Below are 15,907 nucleotides of genomic sequence, written 5' to 3' on the forward strand. Positions count from 1 at the left end.
TGTGATTACTATGTTAATAGTTGTTAGACTGTATTGTTTAAGAAATAACCACAAGAAAAAATTCTGTAAATGCTCATACAAAAACAGTTTTGTTTTATTTATTTTTTTTAAGAATGCTTTCAATTCATGGTTTGTTAAATCTATGGATGCAGAACCTACAGACACACAGGGTCAACTGTACAAATCTTACGTGTTGCTTCCTGTCTTAAAAGCCCTTCATTGACTGCCCATTGTACTTAGGTTAATGTTCATTTTGGTCCCTCCACGGTGTCCTCTACAGTATCACACATCCCTCCATTCACATTGTGCTCCAGGCGTGAAAACGTTAGCAGCTTCTCCAAATCTGTCCATCTGTATAACTCTCTTTTAACCTTATATTTCTCAATCCATACATTTCAATTCCTTTCAAAGGATCACAAGAAACACTAAAAGCAAAGAAAGCTGTATAGCCTTTAGAGAAGAAAGATCATGAGTGAGGAGGGTGGTACTGTTCAGTGGACCCTGTGTTTTGGTTTGGTATTGTAAGATGCACAGAACAAATTGAAGATTGGTTCACATATGACTTTGATTAAAATATAAATTTTAATGCAAGTGAAAAATTAAGATTCTAATAAAAGAACACAAAATGGGCAAAAGGGAGCACGGGAAATTTCTAATAAATAATTCATCACTCTCCCTCACAACATTATCACTACCATTAGATTTCTTACCATGGAAGTCACTATTTCACAACTGTTTTAGTAGCTTTTAATAAAGCATTTGGTGTCAATTGATACAATTTTTGTGAAAGTGCATACAGCTATGCATATCAAAAATCTTGGGGGAAAAAACATCTCTTTGGTCAAGTAATTCCAGGGCTAGAAACAGTTCCCAAGGAAATGATGACAGATATAAGATGAGGAAACAAGTAAGTAAGTACAATATTTTACACACACTAATTATTACAAGAAGCAATGTAAGATAAATAGTCTAAATGTTTAACAGAGGATGCTGCTCTCCTGGAAATTCCTATGAAAAGAATAATATTTTATTTATATATGCTATCCATATGTGAGTGTGTGTGTGTGTGTGCATGCATGGAGAAAGAGAAAATAGAAATATAATGGAGTGCTGTGAAACTTTTAAACAGAATATCATTTCATATAATGTATAACAACCTGGGGAAATATTTAAAATGTATGAAATGAAGAAAGAAAATCACAAATTAGGGATGAGACAGATATATATTAGTATATCTTAAAGAGAAAGGGGCCTAAAGATGTAAATCAAAATGTTAACATGTTTTTCCTTTAGGTTTTATTTGACTTCTTATGCTTTCCTATGACTACCAAATTAAAAAAAAATAAAACAAGATTTATAAATTGATTAACATTTAAAATCAGGAAAAATGTATAATAAAAATGGAAGATTTTTTCTTCATTAAGAATACACTTTTTAGGGCTGGGGTTGTGGCTCAGTGGTAGAGTGTTCACCTTGCATGTGTGAGGCCCTGGGTTTGATTCTCAGCACCACATAAAAATAAATAAATAAAATAAAGGTATTGTGTACAACTACAACTAAAAAATAAATATATTTTTTAAATAATACACTTTTAGGCAGAATTAATATTATCAAAATGGCCATACTATCAAAAACATTATACAGATTTAATGCAATTCCTATTAAAATCCCAATGACATTCTTCATAGAATTAAAAAAAGCAATCATGAAATTTATTTGAAAAAATAAGAAACAAAGAATAGCCAAAGCAATCCTTAGCAAGAAAAGTGAAGCAGTAGGCATCACAATACTTGACCTTAAACCATACTACAGAGCTATAGTAGCAAAACAGCATGGTATTGGCACCAAAATAGACTTGTAGACAAATGGTACAGAATAGAGGACACAGAGACAAACCCACATAAATATGGTTATGTCATACTAGACAAAGGTGCCAAAAACATTCACTGGAGAAAAGATAGCCTATTCAATAAATGGTGCTGGCAAAACTGGAAACCCATATATAGCAAAATGAAATTAAACCTCTATTTCTCACCCTGCACAAAAATCAACTCAAAGTGAATCAAAGACTTAGGCCCTAGAACAGAGACACTACACCTAATAGAAGAAATGGTAGGCCCAAATCTTCACCACATCAGCCTAGGATCTGACTTCCTTAACAAGACTCCTAAAGCTCAAGAAGTAAAATCAGGAATTAATAAATGGGAAGAGTTCAAATTAAAAATGTTTTCTCAGCAAAGGAAAAAATAAAGTGAGGAGATAGCCTATAGATTGGGAGAAAATCTTTACCACATCCACTTCCAATAAATCATTAATCTCTAGAATACATAAAAAACTCAAAATACTTAATACCAAAAAAAAAAAAAAACCACACACACACACACACGTAACCCAATCAATAAATGGGATAAGGAACTGAACAGACACGTCACAGAAGAAGAAATACAATTGATCAATAAATATATGAAAAAGTGTTGAACATCTCTAATTAGAGAAATGCAAATCAAAACTACTCTAAGATTTCATCTCATTCCTGTCAGAATGGCAATCATCAAGAATACAGGCAACAATAATTGTTGGTGAGGATGTGGTGAAAAAGGTGAACTTATACATTGCTGGTGGGACTGAAATTGATGCAACCACTATGGAAAGCAGTATGGAGATTCCTCAGAAAATTGGGAATGGAACCACCATTTGACCAAGCTATCCCACTCCTTGATTTATACCCAAAGGACTTAAAATCAGTATACTATAGTGACACAGCCACATCAATGTTTACAGCAGCTCAATTCACAATAGCTAAACTATGGACCCAACCTGGGTGTCCCTCAATAAATGAATGGATAAAGAAAATGTGGTATATATACTCAAGGGAATATTACTCAGATTTAAAGAATAGTAAAGTTATGGAATTTGCCAGTAAATGATTAGAGTTGGAGAATATCATGCTAAGTGAAAGAAGCCAATCCCACAAAACCAAAGGCCAAATATTTTCTCTAATATGCAGATACTAACTCACAATAAGGCTGGGGGGCACTAGGGAAGAATGGCATTACCTTAGATTAGGTAGAGGGAAGTGATAAGAGGGGAGGGGAAGGGATGTGGGGATAGGAAAGACATAGAATGAAACAGACATTATCACTGTATGTATATATGTGACTACATGACCAATATGATTCTGCAACATGTACACTCAGAAAAATGAGAAATTGTATCCCATCTATGTATGATATATCAAAGTGCATAAATGCATTCTACTGTCAGGTATAACTAACTAAAACAAATTTAAAAATTAAAAAAAAAAATATATATATATATATATATATATATATATATATATATATATATATAAAATTTAAAAAAGAAATACACTTTTGCTGAGGATATAGCTCAGTGGTGAAGGGCATGCCTAGCATGCATGAGTCCTTGGCTTGGATTCTTAGCACCAGAAGAGGAAGGATGGAGAGAAAAAAAGAGGAGGAGAGGAAGAAGAAAAGGAGGAAAGAAGAACAAGGAGGAGAAAAAGAAGAAAGAATGGAGTGTTATGAGACTCTGGTTTATTTGCATTTCCAGATTAGCTTCTAGCTATGACATACTAGCTTGTAGCAAACTAGTGATTCTAGACAAGCTACTGAAGGGATGAGAATACAAGAGAAAGAAATACCTTATCTGCAGTGGAGCAAAGACGAGAATTGTGTCAGATTCCTGTTTAGAAATCATGAAAGACAGAAGGGAATGGAGTGGAACATTTAAAGTGTTAAAAGTGAAGAACCAACAACCTAGAATTCTGTGTTTAACAAAATTACCCTCCAAGGTGAAAAAGAAATACTTTTTCAGACAAACAAAAATTAAGGGAATTGGTAACCAGTAGGCCTGCCTTGCAATAAATATTAAAAGAAATTCTTCAGAAGGAAGAAAAATTATTTCTGTTAGATATGTGGACCTACATAAAGAAAGCAAGAGCATTCTAGGAGGATGTGAAGATAAAATAGAATCTCTATTTTTCTGGTCTCAGAGATAAGGAGGTTTTTTTTCAAAATAATAAGAGTGACAATGTATTCATTTATCCTAGCTTAGAGATACCTAAAATGATTGTTAACAATGTTTATGTGAGAATGGTGGGAGGGATGAATGGGAATACTCTTTTACAAGGTATTTGTATTACCCATGAAGTATAACAGGGTTATTAGAAAGAGGACATAGATGAGTTGTAAATGTGTACTGCAAACTCAAGGGCAACTACTAAAAACATTTGAAAAGGAATTAAATTAGAAATCAATAATTAAAAATGTGGCTGGAATACTACCAAACTCAATATGGTTCTGAAGGTTCTACAAGAATTCTCAAGAGAAATTAAAATATACTTTGCCCTCAATGAAAACGACAATATAATTCATCAATATTGTGGATACAGTTGTTTAAAGAGAAATTTTTAGCATTAAACGCATATGTTAGAAAAATAGGAAAAACCTAAAATCTATAAACTAAGCTTCCACTTTATAAATAATAAAGAAAATTTGTGCAAGAAGCAAATTAAATATAAAGTAAGCATAAGAAAAAATTAAAATATTCATCATTAAGGTAGAAATCAAAGAAATGGGAAACAGGAAATCAATAGAGAAAAAGTTGGTTCTCTGAAAAGATTAAATTTGATAAATCTCTAACCAGGTTAACTAAGAAAAAAACAGAAAACACAATTACTAATATCAGAAATGAAAATGGAGCCATCTCTACTGATTTCCTAAACATTAAAAGGATAGGAAAGGAATATTATGGACTCTGCTCACAAATTTGAAAATGCAAATGAAAAGAACAAATTCCTTTGAAGATTTAATCTACCAAAACTCACAGAAAGAGAAAGATCTTCTCAATAGGGCTATATCTGTCAATCATTAATAACTTTCTAAAACAGAAAGCACCATGCCCAATTAGGTTTACTGGTAAGCACAGGAAGAAATCTCATCAATTCTCTACAATCTGTTATAGAAATAGAAGCAAAAAAGAATACTTCCTAACTCAACAAGGCCAGCATTACTCTAATACCAACACTAGACAAAGACATTGCAAAAAGAAATTATAGATCCGTAGTCTCAAGAAGACTATCAAATTGAGTCCAATACTTAAGAATATTATATGCCATTAAGTGGAATTTGATTGATTAAAGCATGGAGACCAATTCAATAGTTGAAAATAAATTAACATAGCTTATCATATCTACAGGCTAAAGAAGAAAATCATATTAAATAAATAGAGACACAAAAACCATTTGACAAAATCCAGCATCCATTCATGATTTACAACAAACAAATACACCAAAAAAAAAAAAATCTCTTAGCAAACTAGGATTATAGTGGAACTTACATGATAACTGACATCAGAAAACAAAAACAAAAACAACAACTGCTAACATACTTTAAGATGAGAAACTACATGTTTTTCATCTAAGATTAGAAATCAGGGAAGGATATTTGTTCTCAACACCTTTTTTAACATTATATATCTAGTTAGTGTGATATGACTAAACAATAAAAGATAGATCATTATGACATGGCTGTCAATGTAGAAATACCAAAGAATAAACCAAAGGCAAGTCCTCTGGGAACTAATGAGCAATTATAGGAAGATAAACATGCAATAGATAAAAATTAATTTATTTCTTATGTTTTAGCATAAGAAATGGAATTTGAGGGCTGAGTTATAGTTCAGTGGTAGAGTACGTGCCTAGCAAATGTAAGGAACTAGATTAGATCCTCAGCATCACATAAAAACAAACAAACAAACAAACAAATAAATAAAAGCAGTTTGTCCATCTACAACTAAAAAAAATATTTTAAAAAATAGAATTTGACAACAAAATGAAACTGAATCCCTTTCTCTCGCCATCCACAAAAGTTAACTCAAAATGGATCAAGGAGCTTGATATCAAATCAGAGACATGGCATCTGATAGAAGAAAAAGTTGGCTACGATCTACATACTGTGGGGTCGGGCTCCAAATTCCTCAATAGGACACCCATAGCACAAGAGTTAATAACTAGAATCAACAAATGGGACTAACTCAAACTAAAAAGTTTTTTTCTCAGCAAAAGAAACAATAAGAGAGGTAAATAGGGAGCCTACATCCTGGGAACAAATCTTTACTCCTCACACTTCAGATAGAGCCCTAATATCCAGAGTATACAAAGAACTCAAAAAATTAAACAATAAGAAAACAAATAACCCAATCAACAAATGGGCCAAGGACCTGAGCAGACACTTCTCAGAGGAGGACATACAATCAATCAACAAGTACATGAAAAAATGCTCACCATCTCTAGCAGTCAGAGAAATGCAAATCAAAACCACCCTAAGATACCATCTCACTCCAGTAAGATTGGCAGCCATTATGAAGTCAGACAACAACAAGTGCTGGCGAGGATGTGGGGAAAAGGGTACACTTGTACATTGCTGGTGGGACTGCAAATTGGTGCAGCCAATTTGGAAAGCAGTATGGAGATTTCTTGGAAAGCTGGGAATGGAGCCACCATTTGACCCAGCTATTCCCCTTCTCGGTCTATTCCCTAAAGACCTAAAAAGAGCATGCTACAGGGACACTGCTACATTGATGTTCATAGCAGCACAATTCACAATAGCAAGACTGTGGAACCAACCTAGATGCCCTTCAATAGACAAATGGATAAAAAAAAATGTGGCATTTATACACAATGGAGTATTACTCTGCATTAAAAAATGACAAAATCATAGAATTTGCAGGGAAATGGATGGCATTAGAGCAGATTATGCTAAGTGAAGCTAGCCAATCCCTAAAAAACAAATACCAAATGTCTTCTTTGATATAAGGAGAGTAACTAAGAACAGAGTAGGGACGAAGAGCATGAGAAGAAGATTAACATCAAACAGGGATGAGAGGTGGGAGGGAAAGGGAGAGAGAAGGGAAATTGCATGGAAATGGAAGGAGACCCTCAGGGTTATACAAAATTACATACAAGAGGAAGTGAGGGGAAAGGGAAAAATAATACAAGGGGGACAAATGAATTATAGTAGAGGGGGTAGAGAGAGAAGAGGGGAGGGGAGGGGAGGGGAGGGGGGATAGTAGAGGATAGGAAAGGCAGCAGAATACAACAGACACTAGTATGGCAATATGTAAATCAATGGATGTGTAACTGATGTGATTCTGCAATCTGTATATGGGGTAAAAATGGGAGTTCATAACCCACTTGAATCAAAGTGTGAAATATGATATATCAAGAACTATGTAATATTTTGAACAACCAACAATAAAAATAAAAAAAAATAGAATTTGAAGTTAAAAAACCATAATTGCCTTTACATTTAGCACAGAAAGGGGAAAAAGGAATACATATAAATCTACCAAAATATGTATACAATAATCATGAAGAAAACTACAAACTCTGATGCAACTACTTTTTAAAAGAGATAAATAAATACAGAAAGATTCTATGTACATGGACAGGAAGTCTCAATATCATGAAGATGTCAGCTCTTCCAACTAGATCTATAGATTCATTGCAATCATATTTAATAATACAGTGAGTTATGTGGTACACATTGGCAAATTGATTCTAAATTTTATATAAAAATTCAAAAGACTAAAAAGAACATAATATTGAACATAATATTGACTAATGACTGAGGTCATATCTGACCTTACCCAACTTTAGTATAAACCTTAAATAATCAAAACAGTGTGATCTTGGGAAAGGAGATAAACTTATTGATGGAAAAGAATTAGATCTACACATGAGGTCAACTAACATTTGACAAAGAGCAAAAGCAATTTAGTGGAGGAAGAGTAGCCTTTCAACAGATGCTGGAACAGCTAGACATCCCAATGCAGAAAAAAGAGAAAAGAATCTAGACACAGACTTTACACCTTTCACAAAAATTAACTGAAAATACATAGTAGACTTAAATTATAGAATGCAAAATGTCTAGAAGATAGCACAGGAGAAAATCTAGATGATCTTGGGTTCAGCAGTAAGTTTTTAGATGTAACAATAAAGGCATAATCCATGAAAGAATTTGATAAACTGAACATCAGTGAAATTGAAAATTTTTGACTGGCAAAAGACCATTGCTCAGAAAATGAAACCAAAAGCCACAGATTGAGAGGAAGTATTTGTAAAACATTTAAGTAAGTGCTGGAACTCTCTTTAATTATGCTTACTGTTCTAAAACTGTTCTAACATAAATCTGTTAATTTAAAAAATCAATCCATCATCCAATTGGAATGTGGACAAAGACATAGATTTATGTTTTACTAAAAAAAGGATGTGTTAATGGTTAATAAGCAGATGAAAAAAATGTTCAACTTCATTAGTCTTTAGGAAAATGAAAATTATGAGTGTGATGAGATAGTACTATACACCTATTAATTCAGGTAAGATGAAAAAATATAATGATAATACCAAACACGGGTGAAAATGAAAACAAAAAATACACTTGATTGTTTTAGGCACTGCTAGAAGAAATGTGAAATAGTACAGCCATTCCAGTAAAGATTTTATCAGTTTCTTTAAAACACATAACTACAAAATGATCCTTAATTGCACAATCTTGGGCATTCATCCCAGAGAAATGAACATGTATATCCATCCAGATAGTTAGATGTTAGTCTTTCCTAAGAATAGATAGTCATTTCTCTGGAGAAGATGACGATTCTAAATCTGCATATACCCCATCACTGACCTTTAGAATTTGTGTAAAGTTTAGAGATATAAAAGAAACTGACACCTCTGTAACCACTAATTAATTTGCATTTCTTTGATTATTGCATGATCAGAATGGTTTTGTGTCTATATTTTTTGTGTGTGTGTGTTTGAATGTGGAATTGATTTCTTATATATATATTTTGCATGTTTATCATTGAAATGTTCCTTCCTTACTTATTGATATGTAAGCCTTCTTTTTTTTAAGATTTACTTTATAATATGTCCTATCAGTAGTTCCTACCCACATTTGTCTTTTACTATTAGTTATGAGCTTTGTAATTTTTATAAAATATTTTCATCATTTATGTGATGTATTCTCCATTGCTTTCATTCTTCAAATATGAAGGAGTATGTTTCAATATATATATTTTCCCTAGATATAAAATTTCAGTGACTTAAAATTGACACTACAGGTTTAAAAATATTTTACTTCATTTAAATAAAATCCTTCAAAAGTGCACTAAACTTGTAATTGGGATTTATTTATTTTTGGTATCAGGTGTTGAATTCAGGAGCACTCAACCACTGAGCCACATCCCCAGCCCCCCCTTTTTTTTTTTTTTTTGTATTTTATTTAGTGACAGGGTCTCACTGAGTCACTTAGTGCCTCGCTGTTGCTGAGGCTGGCTTTGAACTTGGGATTCTTCTGTCTCAGCCTCCCAAGCTACTGGGATTACAGGTATGCGTCACCACACCCAGCTATAATTGGGATTTTGGGGGAGTGGAGTATGAGGGATTGAACTCAGGGCACTTGACCACTAAGCCACATCCCCAGTCCTGTTTTGTATTTTATTTCGAGGCAACTCACTAATAAGCAACTCAGTGAGTTGCTTAGCCCCTTGCTTATTGCTGAGGCTGACTTTGAACTTGCAATCCTCCTCCTTCAGCCTCCTGAGTGGCTGGGATTACAGGCATGCACCACTGTGCCCGGTTTATAATTGGGATTTTTAAAGATGATCTTTTCAAATCTTTCTATATTTGACAACTAGAGTTGACCCTCCATATCCATGGATTCCACAATCATGGATTCAACCAAACATGGTTCTAAAATGTGTTTTTGTTGTTGTTGTTTTTGTTTTTTTAATGTACTGAACACACACTTTCTTTTCTTGTCATAGTTCCTTAAAAAACTATTTACATCATTTCCATTAGGTAGGACAAGTAATCTACTGATGATTTAAAGTATGTGGAAGGATGAGGCTGGGGTTGTGGCTCAGAGGGAGAGCCTAGCATGCATGGGCTGCTGGGTTCCATACTCAGCACCATATAAAAATGGAATAAAGGTATTGTGTCTACCTATAACTAAAAAATAAATGTTTTTTTTTTAAAATAGTATGCGGGAAGATGTATATGGGTTATATGCAAATACTATGTCATTTTATATAAGGGACATGAGCATCCAAGAGTTTGGGTATCTGTGATGGGTCCTAGAGCAGATGTCCTGTGTATACCAAGGAACAACTGTATTAATTGAATTTCTCCTGGTGTCAATTCTGTATTATTCCTGCAGTGGAGATAAAGTAGTGATCAAAATGAACCCTCCCTTTGTGTACATTCTGTTGGGAAGAAGGCAGTAAATAAATGGGTATTGCAGGGAGTGATGCATGCAATGGGGAAAAATGAAGCAGGGTTAAGGGGACTGAGAAAGATGTCTAGGGCAAGGTGGAAGTTGAATCTGTACCCACAGTTTGATTTCTGTCTCCTTCAAACTCACTTGATTGTCATTTCATTCTCTGGGCTACCTTTGAAACTTGCCAATTCTTCCACTATAAACATGGGTTTATGCTCCAGATTCTCCTGTGAGCTCCTTAGATTAGGATAGACTTATATTAAAATCATACCTTCTGTGACTTCCTCAGTACAGACGTGTGTTAGATATTCACCAAATGATTATTGATTTTAATTGGCAAAAAACGTTTCAGAGAAATGAAAGCATTTAAAAAGATTAATTCTCAAAAGAAAAGTGGTGAATGTTATTAATGTGTGGCCCATAAAACATCTATCCAACGTAGATTGCTCTAATGATTAAGAAATGAGGAGTATCCTGACACTGAGGAGTATCCCCATGAGCATGTTTCTAAAACCTATATGCTCATCAGAATCTTAATGTTGTAAAAATTTTTCCAATGCCTGCTTCCATCCCTAGAGATTCTGGCAAGATCAGTCAGGGGGAATTCCTGGGCATTAGACTTTTTAGTAACTTACCAGGTGACTCTAATGTGTGGCCAGGTTGAATGCCCAAGTATGGCCATACTCATGACATTTTGATTGCATCACACAAGATGTATCAGTCCCATGTATGACATACTGCTGGGACCATGCCAGGAATGTGACAATTCCCACAATTCAGTTTCAATACTAAGTAACTCTTCCCCATTGGAAAATGCATATCTGGGAGCAAGAGAACCAGCCTGTCATTTGGTTAATTAGATATTTTATCTGGGATTAGTCACTGCCTGCTTGCAACAAACCTTTTACAGATGACACATCTTATTAACTACTCTGAACCACTAATGTACGAAGCAAAGCCTGTTTTGCATTTTCAGTTTGGTTCACTCATCATACTGCTTAGAGCATCTACCATGGCACAAAGGGCTGCTAAGGGATAGCTGTCCCTTTGGACAACAAACAGAAACTATACTCCTTGGCTTAGTACAATCCTCCAAATTGGGATGTTGTAGTAACTTGTTTTTGAGATTAAAGCATGTGGAAAGAAAAAAAAAATGGAGTTTCTAGCTTTCCTCAAGGAGATAACAAAATTCATGCCTGGCCTGTGACTATCACAGCAGCCTAGAAAGTGACCCTGGCATACACACTGCATACACCCCCCCCACACACACACACACACCCTAGGCAGCGGGGGAGAGGCTCCCATGGTACCATCTGCAACATGTACTGATAGACTTACAAAGAATGGGATCAGGCCAGCTGCCTTGTCTTGTTCCAGGGCCTCCTGCAGGGCAGAAGCACGCATGGCAAATTTGCCATCAGAAGGGATTGCTTTCATTTGCACTCCACCAATTAATCCAGCTCTTTCCACAGAGGAGTGTGCCTAGAAAGAAAGATTAGAGTTAGATCGGTGCAGGTTTGCTCACACAGGCTAAGTTCCTGGTTCTGCAGTGGGTACCTGACACCTGACACCTGACACCACAGAGGCACCTCTTTTTCCTGGAGTTGTTATTCTATTTATGTGGAACCTTGCTCTTTAAGTTTTGTTTTAGTTAGTACTTTTTTTTCTTTGCTGTGACCAAAATACCTGACAAGAACAAATGAAAGTAGAAGAAGATTATTTTGGTTCATGGTTTCAGAGGTTCAGTCCATGGTTGGCTGACGCCATAGCTCTGAACCTAAGGTAGGTGAGGCAGAACATCATGGAGCAAAAGCATGGCAGAGGGAAGCAGCTCAGGATGTGGTGATAAAGAAGAAGAGAGAGAGCTCCACTCACAAGGACAAAAGATAAACTCCAAAGTCACACCCCAGTGACCTACTTCCTCTAGTCACAACTTACCTGCCTATAGTTACCACCCAGTTGATTCTTATCAGTAGATTAACTCACCAATTAGGTTATACCTCTCATAATCTAATCATTTCACCTCTGAATGTTCTTGCATTGTCTCTCATGTGAGGTTTCAGAGGACACCTCAGATCTAAACCACAAATATAATGAATTAAGCACTTAGAACCATAAAGTGATAAGTTCATTCATTTGTTTGAACTCAAGAGTTAGCAGTGAGATCCTGGAAAGCATGCTCATGGGTGGACTTAGAAATCTTGGGTTCAGATTCAAACCCTGCCTTTCCCTGTGGAGACTTTCGCAGCTTGGTGGCTAAGCTCAGTCAATAGATGCTACAGTCATTCATTGGCATCCATGAGAAACTGGTTCCAGGGCTTCTGTGGATACAAAAATCCACAGAAGCCCAAGTCCTTATATAAAATGGCAATGGTATAGTATCTGCCTATGATCAATTTATATCTTCCCATATATTTTAAATCATCTCTGGATTACTTATAATACCTAATGCAATACAAATGGTATGCTATATAAATAGTTGTCATACTGTATTATTTAGGGAATAATAACAAGAAAAAATGTCCATAAATGTTCAATCCAGACACAATTTTTAAAAAATATTTTTGATCTGTGGTTGTTGAATCCATGGACATGTAATCTTCTGAGATGAATGGCAAATGATGTGGCACTGTCACTGGATGGTGGGTCCACCCTTCTCAGAGACTCCCAGGAAAGTGGATTCTTACTGAAGCTGCCACTTCTGCCCTGAAGCACCCATTGTCTCTAGCTTTGATCCTTTGTAGGGCCTGCTGCTTCCTGGCTGTTCTTTGAACATCTCTTCTAGCAGAGGAGCTCCAGAAGATAATGTTCAGCTTCTGAGCCCCTGGGGCTCCCAGCTCCAGACCTTTCTGGTGGGACCCTTGCCAGGTTACTCTGCACAGTGACCCTCTGTGATCTTGTGGAAACAATGAGAAACAGAAAATACCCACTTCAAAGTATAGTTGTGATCAACAACAACAAGGTGTGTCAGGCAGGTTTCTTGCATAGAAAAATTAAACTAAGATTCTTCTTCTTTTACTAGGCTTGAAAAATCACCTGTGAAACTTGCGACACATTAGGAAGTTGTACTTTTCATAATCTTTGTGCATCATTCTACCCTTTAGAGGATGAGGGAGGTGATGAATTTATTAACTTATGACAAAACCTTGACCCCAAGCTTTCTGGGGTGTGTGCTGGCCTGCAATGCAGACTAAACTCAGGAGGAGACAATGGGAGGCAGGCAGTCACAGAAGGATGTGTGGGCAGTGGAGAGGAGTATGACAACAGGAGTTTAAGCTGTCCCTAAGAGAGAGTTCTTTGCATGTGCTCCTCCCTCCTGTGTGATGCTCCAGGGTCCCCTTGACAAAGCTGTGCATGCCAAGCTGCAGTGGATGTTGGCTGATCAGCTGTCCCCTCTTTTGGAGAGCCACCTCTCCTCACAGGGTGAGCTTGCCACAAACCCACTGCAGGACAAACTGTACAACGCACAAAAAGTTGGCACTTGACCAGGGAGGGAACAGTTCAGTTCTGTGCCCAAAAAGGGAACAGTTCACACTCTATAGCATTTCCTATGCACAAGGCTGATCTAGAGTTTCCCAGAGACCATATCCTTGTTTTCTCCTCTCCCTACTTGACTTCACTTCTCTAGGTCCTCACTCCAGTGAGTAGTCCCTCAGTAAATGGTGGACATATAAGAAATGGGTATCATAAGATATTATAGAAAAAAATTCTTAAAAAATAGTGATACAACATATCAAAATCTCTGGGACAGTGTGAAAACAGTTCTTTAAAGGGAAGTTTATAGCACTGAGTTTCTACATTAAAAAAATAGAAAGATACCAAATGAATAATCTAGTTATACCTCAAGGTCCTAGAAAATAACAAACTATCACCCAAATTGGTAGAAGATAAAAAATAATTACAATCAGAGCTGAAATCAATAAAATGAAGAATAAAAAAATTATACAGGATCAATGAAACAAAATGTTGACTTTTTTGAAAGGATAAACAAGATTGATAGACTTAACTAACCAAAAGAAAGAGAAGACTCAAATTAACAAAATTATATAAAAAGGGAAATATCACCTGAAATCCAGAGAATCATTAAAAATTATTTTGAAAAATTATACTCCAATAAGCTAGAAAAATCTGGAAGTATTGACAAATTCCTAGAGACACAGACACATGACCTACCCAAATTGTACCATGAGAATATAGAAAACTTAAGCAGACCAATATTATGTAATGAAATTGAGACAGCTTTTAAAAATTTTCCAACAAAGAAAAGCCCAGAACCCAACAAATTCTCAGCCAAGTTCTACCTAATCTTTAAAGAAGAACTAATACCAATCCTTCTCAAATTATTCCATGAAACAGAAAAGGAGAGAAAACTGCCAAATTCATTTTATGTAGCCAGTGTCATCCTGATACCAAAACCAAACAAAGATGCATTGAGGAAAGAAAACTACAGGCTAATATGCTTTGAACATAGATGCAAAAATTCTTATTAATATTGGCAAACCACATACAAAAACACATTGAAAAGACAGTGCACCATGGTCAAGTGGATTTCATCACTGGGGTTTTCATGGTTGGTTCAACATGAGAAAATCAATAAATGTAATTCACCACATAAATGAAGTTAAGGACAATAATCACATGGTTATCTCAAAGATTCAGAAAAAGCATTTGACAAAGTCTAGCATCCATTTATATTTAAAACACTAGAGAAACTAGGGATAAAATGAACTTACCTCAACATTGTAAAGGCTATATATGACAAACCCAAGGCCAACTTCTTACCAGATGGAGAAAAACCAGAAAATATTTCCTCTAAATATAGGAACAAGACAAGGGTATACACTCTCACATCTCCTACTTAACAGAGTCCTTGAAACTCTAGCCAGAGCCATCATGCAAAAGAAGGAAATTAAATGAACACACATAGGAAAAGATGAGGTCAAATTTTCTTCTTGCTGATGACATAATCTTATATTTAGAATATTTTTTAAAACTCCAGCAGAAAATTTCTAGAGCTGATAACAATTTAGTAAAGTAGCAGGATACAAGATCAACATACAAAAATCAATTATTTTCCTGTATTCCAGTGAATCTGGTGAAAAACAAATTAGGAAAACTGTACCTCAAAAAGTAAAGTACTTGGGAATTAATCTAACAAAGAAGTGAAAGACCTCTACAATGAAAACTATAGAATACTGAAGAAATAAATTGAAGAACACCTTAGAATATGAAAACATCATCTATGTTCTTGGATAGACAAAATTAATATTGTCAAAGTGGACATATTACCAAAAGCATTATACAGATTGAGTGCAACCTCCATCAAAATGCCAATGACATTCTTTGCAGAACTAGAAAAAACAGTTCTAAAATTCAGTTGGAAGAATAAAAGAGTATAACCAAAGCAATCCTGAGCAAGAAGAGCAATGCTGGAGGCATCATAATACCATACCTTAAATTACACTACAGGGCTATAGTAACAAAAACAACATGGTATTGGCCCCCAAACAGACAGGAAGACTAATGGAAAAGAATAGAAGACACAGGGAAAAACCCATATAAATATGGTTATCTCATACTACACTAAAGTGCCAAAAATATACTCT

The 15,907-nt window shown here is 35.3% G+C and overlaps 1 protein-coding gene across 4 annotated transcripts in view; it reads right to left on the reverse strand.

Moving 5' to 3' along the window:
- Ddc (dopa decarboxylase) overlaps positions 1 to 15,907 on the reverse strand; it is a 121,107-nt gene that overhangs the window by 54,535 nt on the left and 50,665 nt on the right. For all 4 annotated transcript variants that reach the window (XM_046463916.2, XM_058585452.1, XM_046463918.2 and 1 more), the window contains exon 6: positions 11,640 to 11,783. In XM_046463916.2, coding sequence (XP_046319872.1) covers positions 11,640 to 11,783 — 144 coding nt within the window. The remainder of the gene's footprint in view (positions 1 to 11,639; positions 11,784 to 15,907) is intronic.

The sequence above is a fragment of the Marmota monax genome, unplaced genomic scaffold (genome assembly GCF_021218885.2).
Source record: "Marmota monax isolate L192 unplaced genomic scaffold, Marmota_monax_Labrador192_F-V1.1 WCK01_AAM20220418_F8-fsc00432, whole genome shotgun sequence".
Taxonomy (NCBI): Eukaryota; Metazoa; Chordata; class Mammalia; order Rodentia; family Sciuridae; genus Marmota; species Marmota monax.